The sequence below is a fragment of the Ascaphus truei genome, chromosome 17 (genome assembly GCF_040206685.1).
Source record: "Ascaphus truei isolate aAscTru1 chromosome 17, aAscTru1.hap1, whole genome shotgun sequence".
Taxonomy (NCBI): Eukaryota; Metazoa; Chordata; class Amphibia; order Anura; family Ascaphidae; genus Ascaphus; species Ascaphus truei.
In genome coordinates this window covers 36,963,389-36,984,242 of record NC_134499.1, presented here as the reverse complement: position 1 = coordinate 36,984,242, position 20,854 = coordinate 36,963,389, and the positions used below count along the sequence as shown (strand labels likewise).

The 20,854-nt window shown below is 44.8% G+C and overlaps 1 protein-coding gene across 1 annotated transcript in view; it reads right to left on the bottom strand.

Annotated features, from left to right (window-relative positions):
• Positions 1 to 853: 853 nt before the first annotated feature.
• The window catches only part of DNAH12 (dynein axonemal heavy chain 12), an 86,620-nt gene continuing 66,619 nt past the window's right edge, over positions 854 to 20,854 (bottom strand). Inside the window, 17 exon segments of the mRNA XM_075574834.1 lie at positions 854 to 2,236; positions 4,216 to 4,283; positions 4,711 to 4,802; positions 7,902 to 7,969; positions 7,972 to 8,038; positions 8,249 to 8,453; positions 10,484 to 10,587; positions 11,805 to 11,993; positions 12,882 to 13,115; positions 13,611 to 13,748; positions 13,865 to 14,005; positions 14,844 to 15,097; positions 17,098 to 17,248; positions 17,351 to 17,495; positions 19,057 to 19,215; positions 19,412 to 19,552; positions 20,062 to 20,234. Coding sequence (XP_075430949.1) covers positions 2,046 to 2,236; positions 4,216 to 4,283; positions 4,711 to 4,802; positions 7,902 to 7,969; positions 7,972 to 8,038; positions 8,249 to 8,453; positions 10,484 to 10,587; positions 11,805 to 11,993; positions 12,882 to 13,115; positions 13,611 to 13,748; positions 13,865 to 14,005; positions 14,844 to 15,097; positions 17,098 to 17,248; positions 17,351 to 17,495; positions 19,057 to 19,215; positions 19,412 to 19,552; positions 20,062 to 20,234 — 2,520 coding nt within the window. The 3' untranslated portion in view covers positions 854 to 2,045.

Genomic DNA, 20,854 nt, shown 5'->3' with positions numbered 1-20,854 from the left:
GCTCCCTCACCCGTCCGCCCGCTCACCCGTCCGCTCCCACGCGGATTTGAGGCGGGAGGCAGCGTGTGTGAAATTGTTGTGGCCGCTCCCCCGGCCGGCTGTCCACTCCCTCGCTGACTCTAGAGGCCGGGGTGTGAGCTTGGAGGCAATGCGGGAAGGGAGGGCTGAGGCGCAGGCCCCGGCGGCAGAGGCGTGCGCTGGGAGGGGAGGCGTAGGCCCCGGCGGCAGAGGTGTGCGCTGGGAGGGGAGGCGCAGCCCCCGGCGGCAGAGGTGTGCGCTGGGAGGGGAGGCGCAGGGGTTGGAGGCGGTGTGAGGCACAGGGGTGAGGCAGTGGGAGGCACAGTAGTGTGAGGCAGCGGGAGGCACAGGGGTTTGAGGCGGCGGCAGGGGTGTGTGCTGTGAGGGGAGGCGGCGGTTTAGTTACTTACCTGGGCGGGAGGTGGCGCCGGCTGGTGTGTGTGTGTGTGTGACCACACCGGCCAATGAGAGGTGTGCAGGGGCATGTGTGTGTGTGTGTGTGTGACCACACCGGCCAATGAGAGATGTGCGGGGGCGGGCGGGCCAAGGGAGCCATCTCATTGGCCTGAAGCGGAGTGACGGGTCAAAGGTCCAATGTGATTGCCCCTAGACACAGGGAGACACAGGACGGACAGACTGACATACATACAACGGTTTGAGAAAAAAAGCTGTAATATATTCCATGGATAGTAATGTAATCAGAGCTGAAAACAAATATAACATTAATAACCGCATCTTCTACCCAATATTTCCTTTATATTTAGAAAAAGTGGTTTTAGGGTGACCATGCTGAATTTTTTATATATATATATATATATATATACTATCCATTGAATATATTACAGCTTTTATTATCTGATTGCACAACCAAAGGAAGGAGATATTAAACTTCATACTGGACAACACATTCTCTTGAATTCAAGTAAACGGTTTATTATAAATATGATGTACTTTACAGCATTGATAAAGCAAAAGTGCTTTAGATGAATAGATACTATGTGCATTTGTTACATACAGAGTATCAAAAGTGCAATACATATCCATGCTGCTTGTGAGCTGCATTCAATACTTCATATGATGATAAATTCAAATAAATATTGGATACAATTCAGTGTCCTCTAGATCGGGGTAACCGTTCTCAAGAACTACCAACAGGTCAGGTTTTAAGGATATCCCAGCTTCAGCACAGGTGATTGAGCCACCTGTGCTGAAGCAGGGATATCCTTAAAAGCTGACCCGTTGGTGGCCTTTGAAGATTGGAGTTGGCCTCCCCAGGTCTAGATTATGGTTCATGGAACTTGTCTTTAAAATCCTATTAACAACAGGGTTGTATTCAAATATAAAACACCCCAAAAAAACCTTAACAACAAGCAATTTCTTTCAAGGAGAGGGTGATATGGACATCTACTCTGTAATGTCCAACTTGAGTATTGATCTCTTTGCTGCTGAAGAGAACCATATGTTAGGCAAAATGAGCCTGTTTGCAGAGTAACATAGCATACTAGAACAAGATAACAAAATAATAGCTATTCCAGAAGGCAACAGACAATGTCCCATGTTTTGCAATTGCAAATATCTTTAACAAAGCATTCTATATCTAGAAATGATGGCCAAATAATGCTATTTTCCCCTAAGAGAAGTGTAACCATGAGTTAATCTATAAGAATAGAAAAATAAGGGGTATAATCGGGCACAGGGGAAGCAGCACAAAGGTAGCAATTTCGCATTGTGTAAAAGTCTTCCCTCTGTGCTCAGTGTGAATCTTCCAACACATTACAAAGTGACAATGTGCTATTGTGTTTTCTTGAGTACTGATGATGCTCTGTGGGGGACAGATACATGTAACCTATGACAAACAGTAGGTTTGCACAACAAAAAAAGCATGTTTAAATGTAACAACAACACAGTAGATATAAAACATACATATAAGGTCACGTAATCAAGACCTCTGGTTAAAGGAGAGATTAACCTCTTACATTACAAAGGCATTTGCCAAAAAGACAGAGGACTCTGCAAGATCCCTTATCTTAATCATCCAGCTGACAGACGAGAGCGACCCCACGTTTGATCCAGTGTTGTACAGGTTTATCTGTTGGGAGCAGCAAGGCAATGACAAAGTTGGTTGAGTGGCCAGTTGTAGAAAGCGTTCCCTTGCGCTCGCTTGTCTTGTACAGGGGACACACGTACGACTTCGACTTCTTGATGTCCGATCTTTTATCTTCAAAAGACAACAATGATGTAACATAACAATGCTTCAGCTACAGAGAGGATGTGTGGAGTAGCGAGTAATGGTTTTATTGTGAATATAAAACGTTAGGGTTTAATCCTTGCCTTGACCACCATCTCTGTGTTATGAGCAAATAATTATGGCCCATATTTAATAAGCGGTGCTATTCAACAAGATATCTTTTGATGCTTGAAGACACCTCATAGTCCATTCATTCAATGGGGAACAATGTGACTTCTGGCACAGGAATAGCATCACTTAGTAAATATGGCCCTATATCTCATTCTGCGTCCCTGAAACCATCTGAAATTGGGCATAACTATAACATTGTTCCTTCCTCTTTTTATTTAAGGCCTTAAGCCATGGAAAGCGGCTGACATTATTACATATCAGAGGTGGCTGCATGAATGTTTGGGAATTGCAAGGTGTTGTAGAGAGAAGGAGAGGCTCAGTGAGTAAAGACACTGACTGGCACCGAGTGTGAAGCAGGAGAACTGTGTCTCAGGCACCAAAAAATAGATTGTAAGCTCCACGGGGCAGGGACTGTGCCTGCAAAATGTCTCTGTAAAGCGCTACGTAAAACTAGCAGCGCTACACAAGAACATGCTAGTATTATTATTATTATTGTACAGACATTAAAAATGGGATCTGCACTGGAAGTATGACTGTCTGCAATGTAATCATCTTGTATTAAAAGGGAGTTCACTAAATAACATTTAACATGTAACCCGTAGAAGGCATTGAGATGACTCCTCCAACTGTAAACATTTCTCCTTGGCAAATCAGGCAATTACTGTGCTATGCCCACAGTTGCAAGCCGGAAACCATTACATGTCGGAAACAATTCTTTTTTCCTTAATTGTCCTGTGATTCCCTGACCACCACGACCCTGAAATAGAACCTTTGCTAGGGCCATGTATGGTTTTTTGACCAATAATTGTCTGCACAATCATGGTGGAGAAAGGGAAAAATAAATGTCCCAACAGCAGAGAGATTTTATGGGAACAGCTGCTTTTAATGTTCAAGTGTACCCTGCATCAAAAGCAAAGTGATACATCGGACCCTGCCAACTGCAATAGCATTTTTATTGTGGAGCTCTTCCAGAGATCACAGATTTTGAGATTAACCATGTAGTGTTCATTCCCTGTTCTTGGAATTCCTAATTACAGGGATTATAGAATAGCGTGTCCTTTCGCTGCATGGGTAGCAATGAGTTCAGCAATGTTACGTGTGAATATTCTACACCGTTTCCCTGCAACTTAATGTTAACTGGAAAATGTGGCTACGAAACAAATACATACGAGTCCCTGTCCTGTTCTAACACGAGCTCTGTGGCTATGTGTTTGGAAGTGCCCTAATGGAGTCCTGATCATAGCCAGCATTCTGCATCACAAGTGACTTGTTAAGACACGAGAGAACGGGAATGTTACAAGTATACCGATTTGTAACTGGTTCTTCATTTAGCGTGTATTGTACATGTGGCCGCATCGTTGGGCGGTGCATGAAGCAATAATCTCTGCTTCTATTCCTTTGGTACTTTAGCCAGATGAAAGTCTCTACGGTGTATGACCGCTGCCAGAGCTGGGATCCCTCTGGTTTAGAAGATGGTAATCTTTAATGCATTAACGTTTTAGGAGCTTAAAATGGCTGCTGACAGGAAGCTGTCTGTAGGCCAGTCAGTAACTGTAACCTATGACATCACCTGTACTGATTCGCTGGCAGGACGATGCCCAGCAGCCATACTGGAAAAGGGTGAATGCCCTCTTCTTAAATCAAACTATTTCTCTGAAAAGTGTCTCTGGGTAAAGGGAAACGTAGAGGCCTAACTTAGGATCTCCCTAATTTAACCCTCCCCTAAACGGGCGTGTGGTAGCAGAGGCGGCTATTGGTGCCTTGAGGTACTGTGTTAGGTTTAATGCTCAGTCAGGCATTACTCAGAAGGTCCGTGTTGTCAAAACAGATCCACTTACTTGGCTTTATCCATATGATGGGCACAGAGTCAAACAGCATTTTGGGGTGTTGTTCTGAGAGCACGCCACTGTTGGGGTTCATTAAGAAAACACAAATATGCCATTTAATAGATGTGCAACACTGTAAAAATGTGATGTTTCTTTGGGGATACGAACTGTGAGCATTTCTATAAGGCTTCCACAATAGGGGGGGGGGGATATAAACATTATTGTTACCGATGCCATGTAAAGAATATTTTGAAGCATTTTTATGGGACTAATAAAGTGATACTGACTAATGCTGTCATCGTGGCTCAGTGACCAACTCCTTCACATCCACATTTCTCCCAAACTGAAAACTATTTGCACCCTGAGATCGGAGTGAGAGGGAAAAGTAACAACGGGTACAAATTATCCGGCGGCAATAAGAAATAAGAGGCTGATATTTACACATATCCCGCCCGCTCCCATCCACAGTTCAATGGACAGGACATTTTGGTTTGAACATTCACTGACCTCTGCCTGTCCCAACGAGCTCCATCTAAAAATAATCCATGGACGTAAACGCCATCTACCGGCGAAGAATCGGATGTGTCCGAAGGAAGCACCTGGGGTACGAGACACGCCAGCAGGGGGGTAATGTTTCTATGTAATAGGTATTCATTACATTCGTCTTAGTGCGATACAAAAAGGCATGAAGGATACATTGTATAGATGTAGCCGCTCTTACTGTTTCCTGCACGGGGGGGGGGGGGGGGCATTACTTTCATGGGACCTCCCATAGAGTTAATCCTACAGGGCCTCAATGGTGGTCCGGGGAAGAGGAAGATCGGCTACATCTGTAGGTTCAATGATATCATCGTTCAATAAGAGTAAACCAGCTATCAAGAAACAATTGCAACAGAAAAATGTATCAAACATTCAAAGGACAGTTACAATGAGCAATATTAGAGTTGTGATAAATAAAAGTGCTTTTCTATGTAACACCCGCTCTACCGGTTTATGTCGGTTTAATCATCTGAACATGAATCCTGCAAATGTAACCAACATAGGCACAGTAATATCATGGGATATCAAGCGCCTCTGGCTTTAATTAACCCCTAATTGGGGCCTCATACCTAACTTAGAGAACATCCCAGCAGCGACAGGGCTGAGTTTTAAAACACCGTTTTTAGTAAAATCACATAAAAGAATGTAGTAAAATAACAAAGGAGGGAGAGGGAGTAAGGCCGCGCTTAGAGTGCTGGCGACCGCGACGCGACCAATGCCGTCGCCACTGGTGAAAGTTGTAATTAGACTTTTAGCGACGTCGCAGGCGACAAGGCCAGTGACGTCACTAAAAGGGGCAGGCTGCGCAATTTGATTGGTTTCGAGACAGTCACATGTGGCGACTGTCTCTAAAAAATCAAATTTACCCGGCTTCCAAATTTTCCGCCGCACCGTCGCGCTTACTATAAGCGCTTGCGACGGAGTAAATTGCTTTGTTTTGGAGCGACGTTGCGTTGCCGTCACAAGGCACTATAAGCGCAGCCTAATGGGTATCGTACCTTTTAATGGACCAACATGTAGTTGACATGTCACAAGCTTTCATTGGGTATGGCCAAATGACAGAAACAGAGCATGTTATACATGTTATATAGTGCTGTAAGAGGGATATCTGGCTGTTGCAATGCTGAGAGGAAATGGGACATTAAGATAAGGTGAATGCTGGCGTGCAGGTGTGAGAATTCCCAAAGAAGGCATAAAAGGCCTCTACTGAAATCTAAAAGCATTCTGCGCCATCAGGAGATATAAGTGGGGTGCAGTGGGGTGCAGTGGCGTAGCTAGACATTCGCGGGCCCCCGGGCAAAAAAATATTCAGGGCCCCATTAATATTAATACTGACTAGAATTGTTTCTCCCTCCCATCCTCTATCCCATGGGTGCACCAACTGGGGGTGCGCGAGATTATCTGCGGGGGCTCAGGGTTTACAGCGGCCCCGCACGCTTCCCAAAGGCAATTAAATGAAATGCCGGGGAAGCGGCGAAGACCCCTGTAAACTTCACTTACCTTGGTTCAGGCGGCTTCTGGAGACGCGTTGCCATGGCAATGTGACGTCACGTAGCTATGGCAACATGACGTCAGAACGCCTAAACCAAGGTAACGGGGGGAGGGGGCACACGTAAAGGGGGACAGCCGGCAGGGGGGCGCAGGAGAGAAAGATTGCGCTCCCCTGCTTTATCTCATCATGCCTCATCTCTCCCCATCCCTCCTCGTCATCATCATCGCTCCCCTCATCATCATCTCTCCTCCCTCCCATCCTATCTCTCCTCCCAATCATCTGTCCCCCCATCCTCTCTCTCCTCCCTCATATACACACAAACACTACACCATATACACACATACCCAACATGCAACATTAGTGTACCACACACATACCATATACAAATACACATTTATATTCAACATATAAAAAACCCACTAAATCTACAACATATAATGTATAATGTATGAAACACACACATCAACACACACACTTACCAACACAGACATACACACACACTTACCAACACAGACACACAGACACACAGACACACAGACACACATACATCAAACACGGAACCGGGAGATGCAGAGAGGAGCAGCTATGGAGTGCTCTGCAGCGCCACCTGCTGTCATTAAGTGGTTAAGCAGGAAAAAAGCCCTTCTCGCCTCCTCCCTCCTCCCACCTCTCACCTCCCTCCTCCCTCCTCCCACCTCCCTCCTCCCATCTCCCTCCTCTCACCTCCCTCCTCTCACCTCCCTCCTCTCACCTCCCTCCTCCCTCCTCCCTCCTCTCACCTCCCTCCTCCCACCTCCCTCCTCCCTCCTCCCTCCTCTCACCTCCCACCTCCTCCCACCTCCCTCTTCCCTCCTCTCACCTCCCTCCTCCCACCTCCCTCCTCCCTCCTCTCACCTCCCACCTCCCTCCTCTCACCTCCCTCCTCCCTCCTCTCACCTCCCTCCTCCCTCCTCTCACCTCCCTCCTCTCACCTCCCTCCTCCCTCCTCCCACCTCCCTCCTCCCACCTCCCTCCTCCCTCCTCTCACCTCCCTCCTCCCACCGCTTTGTGATCAGCTCCGCTCTCCTCCTACTCGCCCAAGCCTGTCTCTATCTGAAGAGAGACCGATGGGCCGTCGACAGGGGAGGAGAGCGGGCTGCCGACAGGGGAGGAGAACGGGCTGCCGACAGGGGAGGAGAACGGGCTGCCGACAGGGGAGGAGAGCGGGCTGCCGACAGGGGAGGAGAACGGGCCGCCGACAGGGGAGGAGAGCGGGCCGCCGACAGGGGAGGAGAGCGGGCCGCCGACAGGGGAGGAGAGCGGGCCGCCGACAGGGGAGGAGAACGGGCTGCCGACAGGGGAGGGGAGCGGGCCCCCCAATAGCGCGGGGCCCCAGGCTTTGCCCGGGCTATAGCTACGCCCCTGGTGGGTGGAATGGGACAAGCCCGTGTATGTATATCTTTCTTTATATAGCGCCATTACTGTACATAGCTCGTCACAGCAGTAACACACGGGACATAATAATAACACATCGTGGGAATAAGCGCTACAGGCATAAAAGTAACATTAGGAAAAGGAGTCCCTGCCCCCAAGAGCTTACACTCTGATTTAGGTGAAGTGCAGTGAAGTGCACTCTAAGGGTCACTTTGTACTGTTATTATCTAGGCATAAAACATATGAACCGTACCTGAAATTCGTAGCCGAGCAGATCAATGGGTATTGTGTATTTCCTCGCGTAGTTCTGCATCCCTCCGTTAAAAATGCTTGTGTAAAGAAGAACCCAGACAGCCAGAACACGTACGGCTTTCCAAATTCAAACCAGTTCTGTAACAAAACCACACGGATTTTATTCGTTTGAGTTTCGGATTTTCCCCCTACAACTATTCTATGAATAAACCCGGTAACTTTGCTGCAGGTTCTGTTGGGGTACATTGTAACGGCCCGCCATGCACGACCTTCAGGAAACGAGTGCGCAGTGTTTTGAAAACCACTTCATGTTTATGAGCCGCTTTCTGCTACGTCTGGTTTCTTTACCTGCAGGAACTTCAGCCTTGCCAGGAAGTCGGACACATAGCTTCCTAATGGTTTCAGGCTTGGATAAGAGCGCCTCGCCCAGGTTTCAGGAACCTTCCCTACAATTAAGCTGCCAGACAGAGCTTCCAGCTCTGAGTCCATAACAACCAGACCTTTGATGGCCTTCTGCAGGTTCTGTAGAGTTGTCCGGATTGTTCGGATTAAGCTGGAAAGTGAAATGGAATAAAAGACACATTGACAGTTAGATGATTTCCTGGCTTTGGGAATACGGAAGACACATGGATATAATGTAAGCTTCCCTAAAACAGTCACCTGGTATTCTTGTTGGGGTTCTGAGCCTGCTGGGATTGTGTGTTTATTAATTCTTGTTAAATAAATTATTTTAGCTCCTTCAGCTGTCACCAGAATGCCTTTTGTCAATTTTAATCTCTAAACTTTTTCATATGTATGTGGCTTGGTGCAGAAGTTCTCAAACTGCGGTCCTTGACCCAGCAGTCATCCCTAAAGCCTATCAAAATGTATTTCAGGCAGCTCTCTACTGCACTCTGTGCACTTTCTATCACTACTAAAGGCAGATTTATAGATGTGTTTATGGGGAAAACATGTATGTGTTTATGGGGAAAACATGTATGTGTAAATGATAAATGCATAGATGTGCTATAAAACAGTGTATAGTAATAAATGAAAATGAATGTCCCATTCTATAAAGAGTAGGCTTAAGTAGCCAATATGAGTGTGTGACAAAGGAAGGGTTCTGGTAATAGGAGACACACCAAATCCCAAAAAATAAATGTGAACAAAAAAGAAAAATTGAGGCGGTCACTTCCAATTACTAACAGAACAATATTTATTGGACTAATAATGCATGAAGAACACTAGCAAAATATTAAAACCAACAATAAAAATGACCAAATGGTCAAAATGACAAAACCGCTGCTGAGTGCGATAGTATGAACAAAGGTTCATCTCCTGGTGGAGACGGGTGCTCCATTTAAATGAATCCCACAGTGTGTTGTGTGTGTGTATCGGTGTGCTATGTGTTATGTGTGCGTATCGGTGTGCTATGTGTGATGTGTGTGTATCGGTGTGTTGTGTGTGTATCAGTGTATTATGTGTGTGTATCGGTGTGCTATGTGTTATGTGTGTGTATCGGTATGTTATGTGTGTGTATCGGTGTGCTATGTGTTATGTGTGTGTATCGGTGTGCTATGTGTGATGTGTGTGTATCGGTGTGCTATGTGTTATGTTTGTGTATCGGTGTGCTATGTGTTATGTGTGTGTATCGGTGTGTTACGTGTTATGTGCGTGTATCGGTGCGTTATGTGTTATGTGTGTGTATCGGTTTGTTATGTGTTATGTGTGTGTAACGGTGTGTTATATGTTATGTGTGTGTATCGGTGTGTTATGTGTTATGTGTGTGTATCGGTGTGCTATGTGTTATGTGTGTGTATCGGTGTGTTATGTGTTATGTGCGTGTATCGGTGTGCTATGTGTTATGTGTGTGTATCGCTGTGTTATGTGTTATGTGTGTGTATCGGTGTGCTATGTGTTATGTGTGTGTATCGGTGTGTTATGTGTGTGTAGCGCCATCTAGTGAAATTATAAAATATCTTAACCTTCACCACCAATGGGGGCATGCAGTACATCAAAAAGGAGCCCGTTGGATTTTGGTGGTGGGATGTACAGTACTTATATACTATGTCCAGAACTGTAATGCAGAAAGGATAAGAATATAGGGATACTCTTACATGTTACCTATGGATAAATCAAGGCTGAAGGAGTAGCTCGTTGGTAATGTGACTGCCTTTAAAGCGGACAGACCTGGTTCGAATCCCAGTGTCGGCTCCTTGTGACCTTGGGCAAACCCCAATCTCCCTGTTCTGCGTGGCATTGTATTGCTGCATTCCACCACCAGAGGGAGAGAGAGAGCTCCCGATGTGAGCTTAGGAAACGACTCATGTTTTGTTCTTCACAAAAACATATTTGGCCCATGAGGTACGTCCAAACTTAGATTGTAAGCTCTATGGGGCAGGAACTCATTGTGCCTGCAAAACCATTTACAGCGTAACGTACACCGTGCCAGCGCTATACATTTATTATTATGATTAGGGCGCTAGTATGTACAATATTTGGATGTAACAGGATTTACCCATTGTAAACCCAATATTTACATCACTAGAACATGCGATATACATCCCACTGATAACCTGTATACTGTAGATGACCAGACCGTACTTGTTGAACCTCTCCATTTCCTGCACCAGCACAGTGTTCATACTCTCCTCATATCGCACAGGATACTTCTGCAGCGCAGACTCAATGTCAAAATCTTCCGGGAGCTGCAAAATGGGGTATAAACGAATTATTAGTATTTATTTATAATGCACTAACATGCTCCGTCCGTAGCGCAGTACAATACTAATCAGACGTGAGTTTCCATATTAAATTATTTGCCTGTTCCATAGAAACTCCGTAAAAAATCCGGCAAATCAATTTAGAAGTTAATGTGTTTTTAAACAAAAAGAGCTCTTTTTTCTTCTTTTTAGGGTCTGTTTTTGTTTCCCAAGTATAAAAATCATCCTTTAGCCCTTTGCAGATTAAGACCCTCTGGGGCCCCAATACCTTGGGGGGCCTTTTCTCGAGACGTCCCTCCTCCTGCAGCGTCATTTAACGTTGGGTCGCCATGACAACATGACACTGCAGGAGGAGGGCCGCTCCGGAGAAGGTAGGAGACCCCCCACTTTCCTACACACACCTTGGGTGAGGTCTGGGGACTCTACAGCTCCCTCCTCTGGTTGGGCGGAAATTGGATCCCGGCACCGACAGGAGGAGGGGGAGTATGGCAGAGGGTGACTGCCGGGCTGCGGCAACTTACAGGGGCCCCCTAAACTTGAGGGCCCCTCGGCGTGTGCCCAGTGGGTAATCTGGCACTGCTTTAGCCATCTGTCGCACTGTCCAAATTGCATTTACTCTATGTCACAAACACAGAACGTGCCCCTTGCATTTTGCCCACGCCCACCCTTACCATGCCATGCCGTCTTCAGTTACTGCTGCTTATCTTCCGCTGGTTTCTTTACGCCAATCATTCTGAATCACTTTCTTACATTGCCCAGTATGAATGTATATCTTTATATCATCCAGGTACATAGCGCTTTACAATACACGTGGCGTAATATTATAAAACATCAAGGGAATAAGCGCATCAGACACGAAAAGGAGTCCCTGCCCTGAAGAGCTTACAATCTAAGTGGTAAGTATGCAGAAATTACAGAGACAGTAGGGGGGAGTTATAGTAATTAGGTCTACAAGGGGCAAAGGTCAGTGCATATGAGATGTATAGTATCAGCCAACGGAGCTACCTATATGCTTCATTACAGAGGTGTGTTTTAAGAAAGGTCCTATAGGTGGAAAGAGAGAGGGTGCCAGTCGGATATTGAGGGGAAGGACATTCCTGGGGCAACTAAGTAAGTGGTAATTGAGATACTTGGTGGTTTCATGATGTCTGTTTAATCGCACTAAACTGTGTATGGTTTGTAAGAGCAAAAGTCTTCCTTACCTTGCTAAGTATATCTTTTGCAATCTCATATAGAGTATGGTCTCCCCCTCCTGATGAACCCCCTTCCCGGCCTCCTCCCTGAGTTAGCAGCAAAGACTCGAAGAGGATTTTAGTTTGTTGGAGATCCTTTGATATATCCACGTTTTCATGTAACCCAAACACCTCGGGGTGCTGACTGAAAGGAAGCCTCTGTCAAAAACAGGAAAGAAGAAAATAGGTCAAACACAAAAAATATAGAAATATATCATTCAGATATTTAGGGCAGGAGCTGAGAGACAGGTGTCAAAAACAACACACAATATGACTGGCCAATTCGCATTCAAGTTCTCAAATGCAAAAGGAACTGCATATTGGGTACAATTTGGGCATGCCGCCCTCAGGAGCCAAATATACGGTTTTGTGAAGAAATAAACCCATTTGTAATTTCCTAAACTCACTTTGAGAGTTCTCTTTCTGATGCTGGAATGGAGCAAGAACACAACAGAACCAGACAGCAACCCAAAAATGTACAAATAGCATTTATTTTCCATCCAAAAAGGACAAAGACGACAAAAATGAGTCCATCACATACAGAAACCACAAGGCAATGCGTCAGTCAGATTAAGTATTTATACAGGATACTTCGATCCAATGTACTTTCAAGAGTAGAGAGGCACAGAGCCTGAGTACCAGAGTTCTCATAACGCTCCTCAGCCGGGAAAGGTGCGGTGGCAGAAAGCAATGTTTGTTTGGTTATGACTCAACTCCAGGGATAGAATCCCATACATTTTGGGGCAAGGAAGGCTTCTCGAAATATATCAAATTGGGGTTAAACATATCTGCTTTCCTCTACCTGTTTATTCCCTACGGTACTAAATCTTGATAACGCCCACGCAATGACTTAATATGCCCGATCACCATATACCTAAATAACAAATACATTGCACGTGGCTTTACCAGAATATTCCTTCACAGAGCATATTCGTTTTGCTACTGAGCTGACAAATGCTTATCATACAGTCACTATATCATCGCTACTCTTCGTGAGACATTTATGCAAAGGAATGAGTAAATAGTACAGTTGATCACACGTATCACCTTGATGAATTCAATGTAATCCTCATATGTGCCTTTTGGTGGAGCCAGGTAATGTCCGCTGGGAGAAAACGAATAGCGTGGGTTTTCCACTATGTCATTGTTGTAGAAATCTGCTAGAGTGGTAAGTAAGAGCCGCCTGTCCCAGTCATCCGTCACTCGCCCGCCATAGTTACATTCTCCGGTAAGGTACGATATGGCTTCAAAGGGAACATGTTCATAATCATTCACAAACAGCTACAAGAAAAATAAAAACATGTTCGCGTTTACTTGAGATATGATAAAGTGAGACTCAGTAATTAACTCGTGGGGAGATTATTTTATATCGGCCGATGGAGCCGTTTTCGGACATTTACCATTGACTACAACGGGCACTTTTGGCAGAAAGCCGCCGGATTGGCTGCTTTGGCGGATATACAATAAGCACCATAATGTCCTAAGAAGAGGAAATCCAGGTCAGGTCTTAAGGATATCCCTGCTCCAGCACAGGTGGGTCAATCAGCGGCTCAGTCATTTTGACTGAGCCACCTGTGCTGGTTGGGAAACACTGGCATAGAGAATACCTTCAGTATTAACAGTTGTAGGGACTTCTATACCCAGAACATCACAATGAGTGAGGCATTGCACTGCAGAATCTCTGCCAGCGGACATGTGAGCGCTGTCAGCTGTGTTTGTCTGGTTACCACATTACAATGCAAAGCTTGAGATACGGGTATCTGGTGACAAGGTCACCTGTAGTTGTCGGATGCTGATGCGCAGATCTGATTCATTAAACCCATAAGGGATGTTCCAACCAAGGGGACCAAACTTCTTCCTCTCCTGGACCAGGGCATGGAAAAAGCAGACCCCAAAAAGTAGCTTCTCCCATATCTGGAAGAAAAAAAACCACATGTAATGTCGCAATTATCATATCACATGTAATGACTCTAGAAGCATGTGGTCAAAAGTGAGTGTTTGGTCCTCAGTATGCAAGCCTACAAAGTTACCTGCTCTTTCCCAGAGCATCCATTGAGGAAGTGAGGGTCGGAGATGGGATCGGTGAGATAGGACTGAAGTAGATTTAATCGTAGTCCTGTTGGCGGTTCATTTGTCATCTTCACTCCATTCTGAAGGATGGTCACTGGAAACTGGAAGAGACCGTATTTAGTACATGATAGTAATGCGTAATCACTATGACTAATGGAGCTAGATAGTTCATTTTCCTCTTTGTGTACAGCATATAATAGAAATGATAGAGGATTATTGTGTATTTTCATATTTCTGCTAACACTGTTGGAAATGAATATACTGGTCAGACTCCATGTTATTCCTTTCCTGGAGAATGGAATGATACACCATGTATATGTTTGTGTTTCACGGGAGGCTGAAAATGGTACTAACAAACTGGTATCAGTACCTTTGTTACTCAAAATAGTTAGATGAGACAGATGATAACTGGTGCAGTGTGCTTTGCTCTTCATAATAATGTGATTGGAGAAAAGGTATTGACTACTGTAATGTCATCAGAGCGGCTTTAAGCTTTTGGGGGAGGGGCCGTAAGTAGAACCGCTGTTGGCCGGCTATGATGTATGTATGTATGTATGTCTTTATTTGTATAGCGCCATAAAATGTACATAGCGCTTCACAGTAGTAATACATGTCATATAAATAACAAATAACAAATATAAATAACACATCATGGGAATAAGTGCTTCAGACATACTGTAAAAGTAACATTAAGGAAGGAGTCCCTGCTCCGAGGAGCTTACAATCTAATTACAATTACAATGAGGCAGAGCCCCGAACACTACCGCCTGCAGAGATCGGAGTTGCAATGTGAGAGAAATGGGCTCTACCCCGAACCAGTGGAGGCTCTAAGCAGCCACTTAGTCCTCTTATAGCGTAGAGCCACCTGGGAATATCAAAGTACATGCAATAAAGTCTATTTTTAAAGCTGCTGATCATATCACCATGGGAATCAGTTACCTTTGGTGAAGGGTAACTGGTAAGCCAGAGTCTGAAGTCTGGGTGGCACATCTCACTGCTGAACTCCTCACAGATCTTCTCTAAAGTTGGCATCCAGGACACGGCAAGGTGACAGTTTTGTAGACAAACCCAGGTCCCTCCTGCTAATGCCTCTTTAATCATTTTTGTAGCCACAGGCCCTTGTCCTTGGCCCAGAGAGATAGCTTGGAATTTATTTGCACCCATGTTTTTGTCATTGGCGAATTTCAGTAAACCTTAAAAAGAAGAAGTGCAGTGTATTAAGTGTGGCAATCACGACACGTCCCGCAGAAACTACCGAGGAACACAAAATGTTTTGAGGAAGAAGAGGATAAAGGGATGCTGCACACCATAAAGGAATAATACATCCAAAGATATAGAGTAGTTACCGGGGCCTCTCGGCCAGGGAAAGCCTGTGTATAATCCAAATGAATATGGAAGAATGGAAAGAAACAGGGCACTACGGATTTTAAATTAAAGTGAATGTATTCTGCCAAGGAGAAGAGAGATGCGCTTCTCAGGGCGTGGAATAGCCCTGCTCAACGTCCTGGAGGGCAAATAATGAATGATTAATGAAGTCCCAAACAAAAGTGGGGTGGTGCTCGCGGGGAACAAAATGTTACTAATAGAGAAAGAATCCCCTTGTGTGGCACTAAGATAAACTTTAATTATATCATTTCAAAAATATGTGTTTGGGAGTAAATAACAACGACGAAAAACAGAAGACAAATAAAATCAATTAAAAGTGGAGAACGGCGTGTAGACGTAAATGTGCTATTAATGGTGTTAATCTGTCTTAATAGATAATATGATTACACCCAACACTAATAATTAGCACAGGAAATACCTATTGGAGCTATAGTAAACAGAGCAGGGTCTAGCTACTAAAAATCTTATGTACTAAAGCTGTAGAGGGCTAAAGACACTGAAGCCTTCTTCCTCTCACTGTACTTGGTAACCCAGAGTAGTGAGCAGGTATCTGCTATTGAAACCTCTCACCACTAAACAGATATTAGTTTACCGTTTAGTTGGGTAATACTCTAAGTAGCACTTAAGTGAAAAGCACACGTGTCTACAATGGTAGATAACTTTGTGAGACATCAATAACAGTACTTGTACTTAGTATTAAGAGGAACAAAGATCGCCACAGTATGGTAGTACATATACTCTGTCAGAGCGCTCTTGCTGCCCACAGCTGCAGTCTCTGAAGCGCTCCGACCTCCAAACGCCCACGCCTCTCCAATGAGCCAACGTCACACAGGAAGTGACATCAGACGTACCCAGTTAAGGTGAATTTATTCTGCCAAGGAATCGACGTTTCGGCCGGTATGTCGGCCTTTCTCGAGAGTTAATGGCATGCCGACATACTGGCCAAAATGCCGATTCCTTGGCAGAATAAATTCACTTTCATTTAAAATCCGTAGTGCCCGGTTTCTTTCCCTTCTTCCACATTCATGGGGGAAAAAAGAGTACATTTCTTAACTTATTTTTAAAATACCTGATTCAGTGTGAAATGTTTCTCAATTAAAAAAAAACAAATCAAAACAAAAATCAAAAGTCTCTTGGGTCGAGTTTCCATGCATGCAAGAGGTGTTTGTAAATAGATTTCTGAATTTCCGTACCCCTACTATCTTTATATGGATAAAAATAAAAATATAGATATGTCCGGCCCACTGCCATTTTAATTGTTCACCCGTGTGATGCCACAAACTTTTGTTTATTTTCGGACCCGTTTATATTTTTCTTGTCTCTTCGGGTAATACCCAGCATGCACCTCTCCAGATTTCTTTGTGTTGCCTGAAGTTTTTTAATTATCTTCGCATTTAGGGTCCGAGTTTCACATCCATAGGGGAGCACGGGCAGAATAACATGGGTTAAAAACGTTCCTCCCGAGGCACCGTGGAAAGTTCCCTTGAAATACTGTCTTTGATCCAAATGCTCTACATACATATATATAAATATGTATCCTATCCCTTACATAGGCTCGATAGTCAGAAGTCATACCACCGATTACACACACGTACACGCGCAAACACACACGTGCAAACACACGCGCAAACACACACACGTGCAAACACACACACGTGCAAACACACACGTGCAAACACACACGTGCAAACAGACACGTGCAAACAGACACGTGCAAACAGACACGCACACACACAGCTTTGCAGGGATTTCTGGTCGATGTTTGTCACTTCTTATCTCTTTAAACAATATGGGTTGTGTCACTCACTTGCCATTGGATCAGCTCCTGGCGATAACACAAAGATAAGTGGCATCGTGGCGTTAGAATCCAAGTAACTCTTCGATAAATCAAAGGGCGGCGGTTCCACAAATTTCTTTCCCAGTTTATCAGTAACGTAGTTAGTAACAGCGGGGCTCATCTGCAAAACAAAGGTAAGAAAGTGCACACACAAATATATATACATATTAATGCCCGATGCACTTGGGTAAAAGGAGACTGCGTCTCCTTGCCGCGTTCTCACCTTATCCGGTCTCAGGCAGCGGAGAACGATCATTTTCTGCAGTTCATTCAGTTTTTCGTTGAATGGCTTCGGCAAGGGAATACTGTGTGGGTCTTTGCTGTCGTATATTTTGTGCCACTCGTTCGATTTTTCGTGGAAGTGTTCCCTAGTAAAACAACATGTCTTTTTCATCTAATTGTTTGAAATATAATTTTACTACAAAATGTCATTTAGATCAGTTCCCCCCAAAATGCTAATCTAGCTACATTATGTTTATTGTAAGCAGTACACCACTTATTAAGGCGTCACTCCTTCCTACTAATGATAGAATCATTAGTAAATGGTGAAAGACACATTTGTGAGAATACTTATGTTTTCACCCTTAGCCCACGAGAATAAAGCAGCAGTCCACTGAACTGGGGGTCCCTTTAGAGAGGACCCACGGTCCCCTGACCTCCGGGACCCCCTGCTTCCTGAGATACAACTTTTTTTTCTCCAATGGGCAAGAACAGCCACTGAGTTCAGCCTAGCTCAGGCACCCAACAAAGATGCGGCGTCACCGGGAGATAACATCGCCGGGAGATAACGTCGCCGGGAGATAACATCACCCGCACGGCCAATTTGCCGTTTTTCTGTTTTTCATCGTCACAAAAACCCCAGAGATCTCAGGAAGCACAAATCTGCTCCGGTGCAGGTACAGCAAATAAAAATCCTACATGTGAGCACATTCACATATCTCAGACAGGTCTGCCTTTCCCCGTTATCTCCCAGCATGCAATGCTTCCACTGCAGCCAGGGATTCTGGGTAATGACATGGAAATGAGCACTCACAGTGCGTCACCTTTTGCGTCAAATCCATTTTAACGTGGGCCCCTAAAGAATATAAGAATATTGATTAAATGGATATTATGCACGGTATAAAAGAAACACAGATTGAGATGGGAATCAAAGTTTTTGCCCGGTCATAAATGTCCATTTTAGTAAATGCCCCCCATGTACCTATTTATATTAGGGATGAAGAGGATCGACCGGATTGACACCGCGCACGCGCGGACTTGAAACGCACGATCGGAGATGACGTGCAATGGCAGAATGGGACCAGGATGCGTTCCAAACGCCAGAAACGAGGAGTGATGACGTCATCAAGATGGATGCCGGATTACACAGGAGCAAGGAGGATGTGAACACCAGAATCTAACGTGGAGCACCAACAGCTGGTGTAAAGGAGCACAGATTGGAGATTGGCTAAAGGGACTGTCTCAGCATATGAACTTCATCTACACTAATTGGACAGGCTGCATTGTGGGGATTTGGGGCACTATTTATATGTTACTATTGTGGAATGTATTTATGCCATTGTCACTTGAAAAAGACCACTTAGGTCGAAACGTCGTGTTGGCTCAATAAATGAGTTTATTTTGCTCAAATCCGCAGTGCCCTTTGTTCCTTCATTCATCTGTCTTGGACTGATTGCAGGCTTTCGTGCAAACACTGGAGCACCGGTAATTGTATGTTTTTTCTATTTTTGAGGTGTGCAGCATCACTTTATTTGTTCTGGCCTATTTATATTAAGACAGATAATTAGGCGTGACATTAAATAATACGCTGTGCAGAAATACAGCCGCGCCCTACAGAAGCGCTAACATCCTCTCGCAGTGTACTCTTAATTATCTTTATTCTCTCCGTGTTTCCTTAAAAGTCTCCTGGAAGCAGCGACTCGGGTTTACCTCAAGCCCCTAAAGGAAGGTAAATCAGTCGCCCGGCACAGCTCATCCCAGCTTTTGTCCGGCAGCCACGAGGCGTTTGGGTTTGGAAGGTTATTCTGAAGGCCAACTCCCCCCGTCAGCAAGAACAGAAACTCCTGCTGTTCTATGTCCTTCTTTGCCCTAAAATGACAGCACGAGGATGAAACGTAGAGGTGAAATGTGCGAACGGTCGGCGTACGTCTACTAAGTCCTCCCATCACGTTTAACCCTTTCACTGTTAAGCAATAAAGCGTTGTCGTGTGTCAAAGGCTTTGAGCCTCCCAGGACCATGTGAAACGGATCAGTATGTCAGCCCGTTACAGAACCCGCAGCTTACATGAGGAGGTTGCAGCACAGTAGGAAAGAGAAGAGCAGTTTGTCCTTTTCAAAGATGGAGCGGCAGACGTTGCAGTACAAGTTGTACGTGAAGTGATCGTTCAGGTACCGGAGGCGCTTTTCCAGGATTTTGGATTTGTTGCTAAGAGAAAAGAAACCTCATTTTAAAACCATGTCTACCAGCTAAGCATTAACATGCAGCTTCAGCGCACTGGGTGCCGGAGGGGCCATCAACGCATCGCAGCTGTATTACCTTTTCTAAACGGGTCAACATCAATGGGGTTAATTTAACCCATTAGTGGCATACAATGCAGGAGCGGTCAACTCCTGTCCTCAAGGGCTACCAACAGGACAGGTTTTTAGTATATCCCTGCTTCAGAACTGGTGGCTCAGTAATGAAAGCCTGACCTGTTGGTGGCCCTTGAGGACTGGAGTTGGCCACGCCTGCATTAATGCATTTTACAGATTAAAGCATTGCTGTGAGGCAGTGAAAGTGTTAAAAAACCCACTGTGTTCCTGACTGGGGCGGGGCAAAAACAGACATGTCACCGTTATAACCCAAAAATTAGCGGCCTCGTATCGGACATCTAAAAGTGGCGCCGAAAAAAGGGCTTTATAGATGGATCAAAGGTTTGATTGGTCAGTGCTCACCTGTCCTGAATCGAGTTGATATAAAGGTTGACAAACCAGCTGAGGGAGTACTGGTACATGGGGTCGATGTTAGCCAGGTCGGCGATACTGAAGAACAGTACGGAGGAGTGTTTAGCGATGGGTCTGTATCCTTCCCGGGATTCTGCTATTTTTATTTCGGTTTTCTCTGCAATCTGAACAACAATGGTGAAGATATTACAGTTTATCGTGCAAGGAAATCACAAAATGATAATGTGTAAATCAGTGGGGGACTCCATTTTGTCTGCTATATAACCATTCTGTATTAGCACTGGCATTAAGCTTTTCAGTCTGATGTTAACTGACCTTTTACCCACTTAATGTTGACTGAACAGTAGTTTCAGTATGAAGAAACAGGAAGTTTTAACAAAGGAGGCGTAGCTGAAATTTATGTACGGTCTCAGCACTTCAAGCAAGAATTACGATGTGTGCCCCTGTGCCCCAGACCCCGACTGGGCAAAACCATGAGTTTCTCAACTGTAACTTTCCATCTGCCACTTGAAGATAAGCATAGAATAAGGGAAGTAAGCGTTGCACGTATACACTTTCGCTCGCTCGCCTATAAAACCTGACTGTAACCATTAATAAACAGGAGAGGTTATTGACAACGCTCACTGGTGTCCGACTCAATTACTTCTCCTCCGAGCTGCTCGCGTCTTTTCCAGCACCCCAACAGTGGGGAAAAAGGCCTCCCGGGGGGTGATTAAATCTGTCCGAGTACTGGAGAAGATTCCCACATATATGGAGTAGAGAATAAATTTACACAAAACAAAAG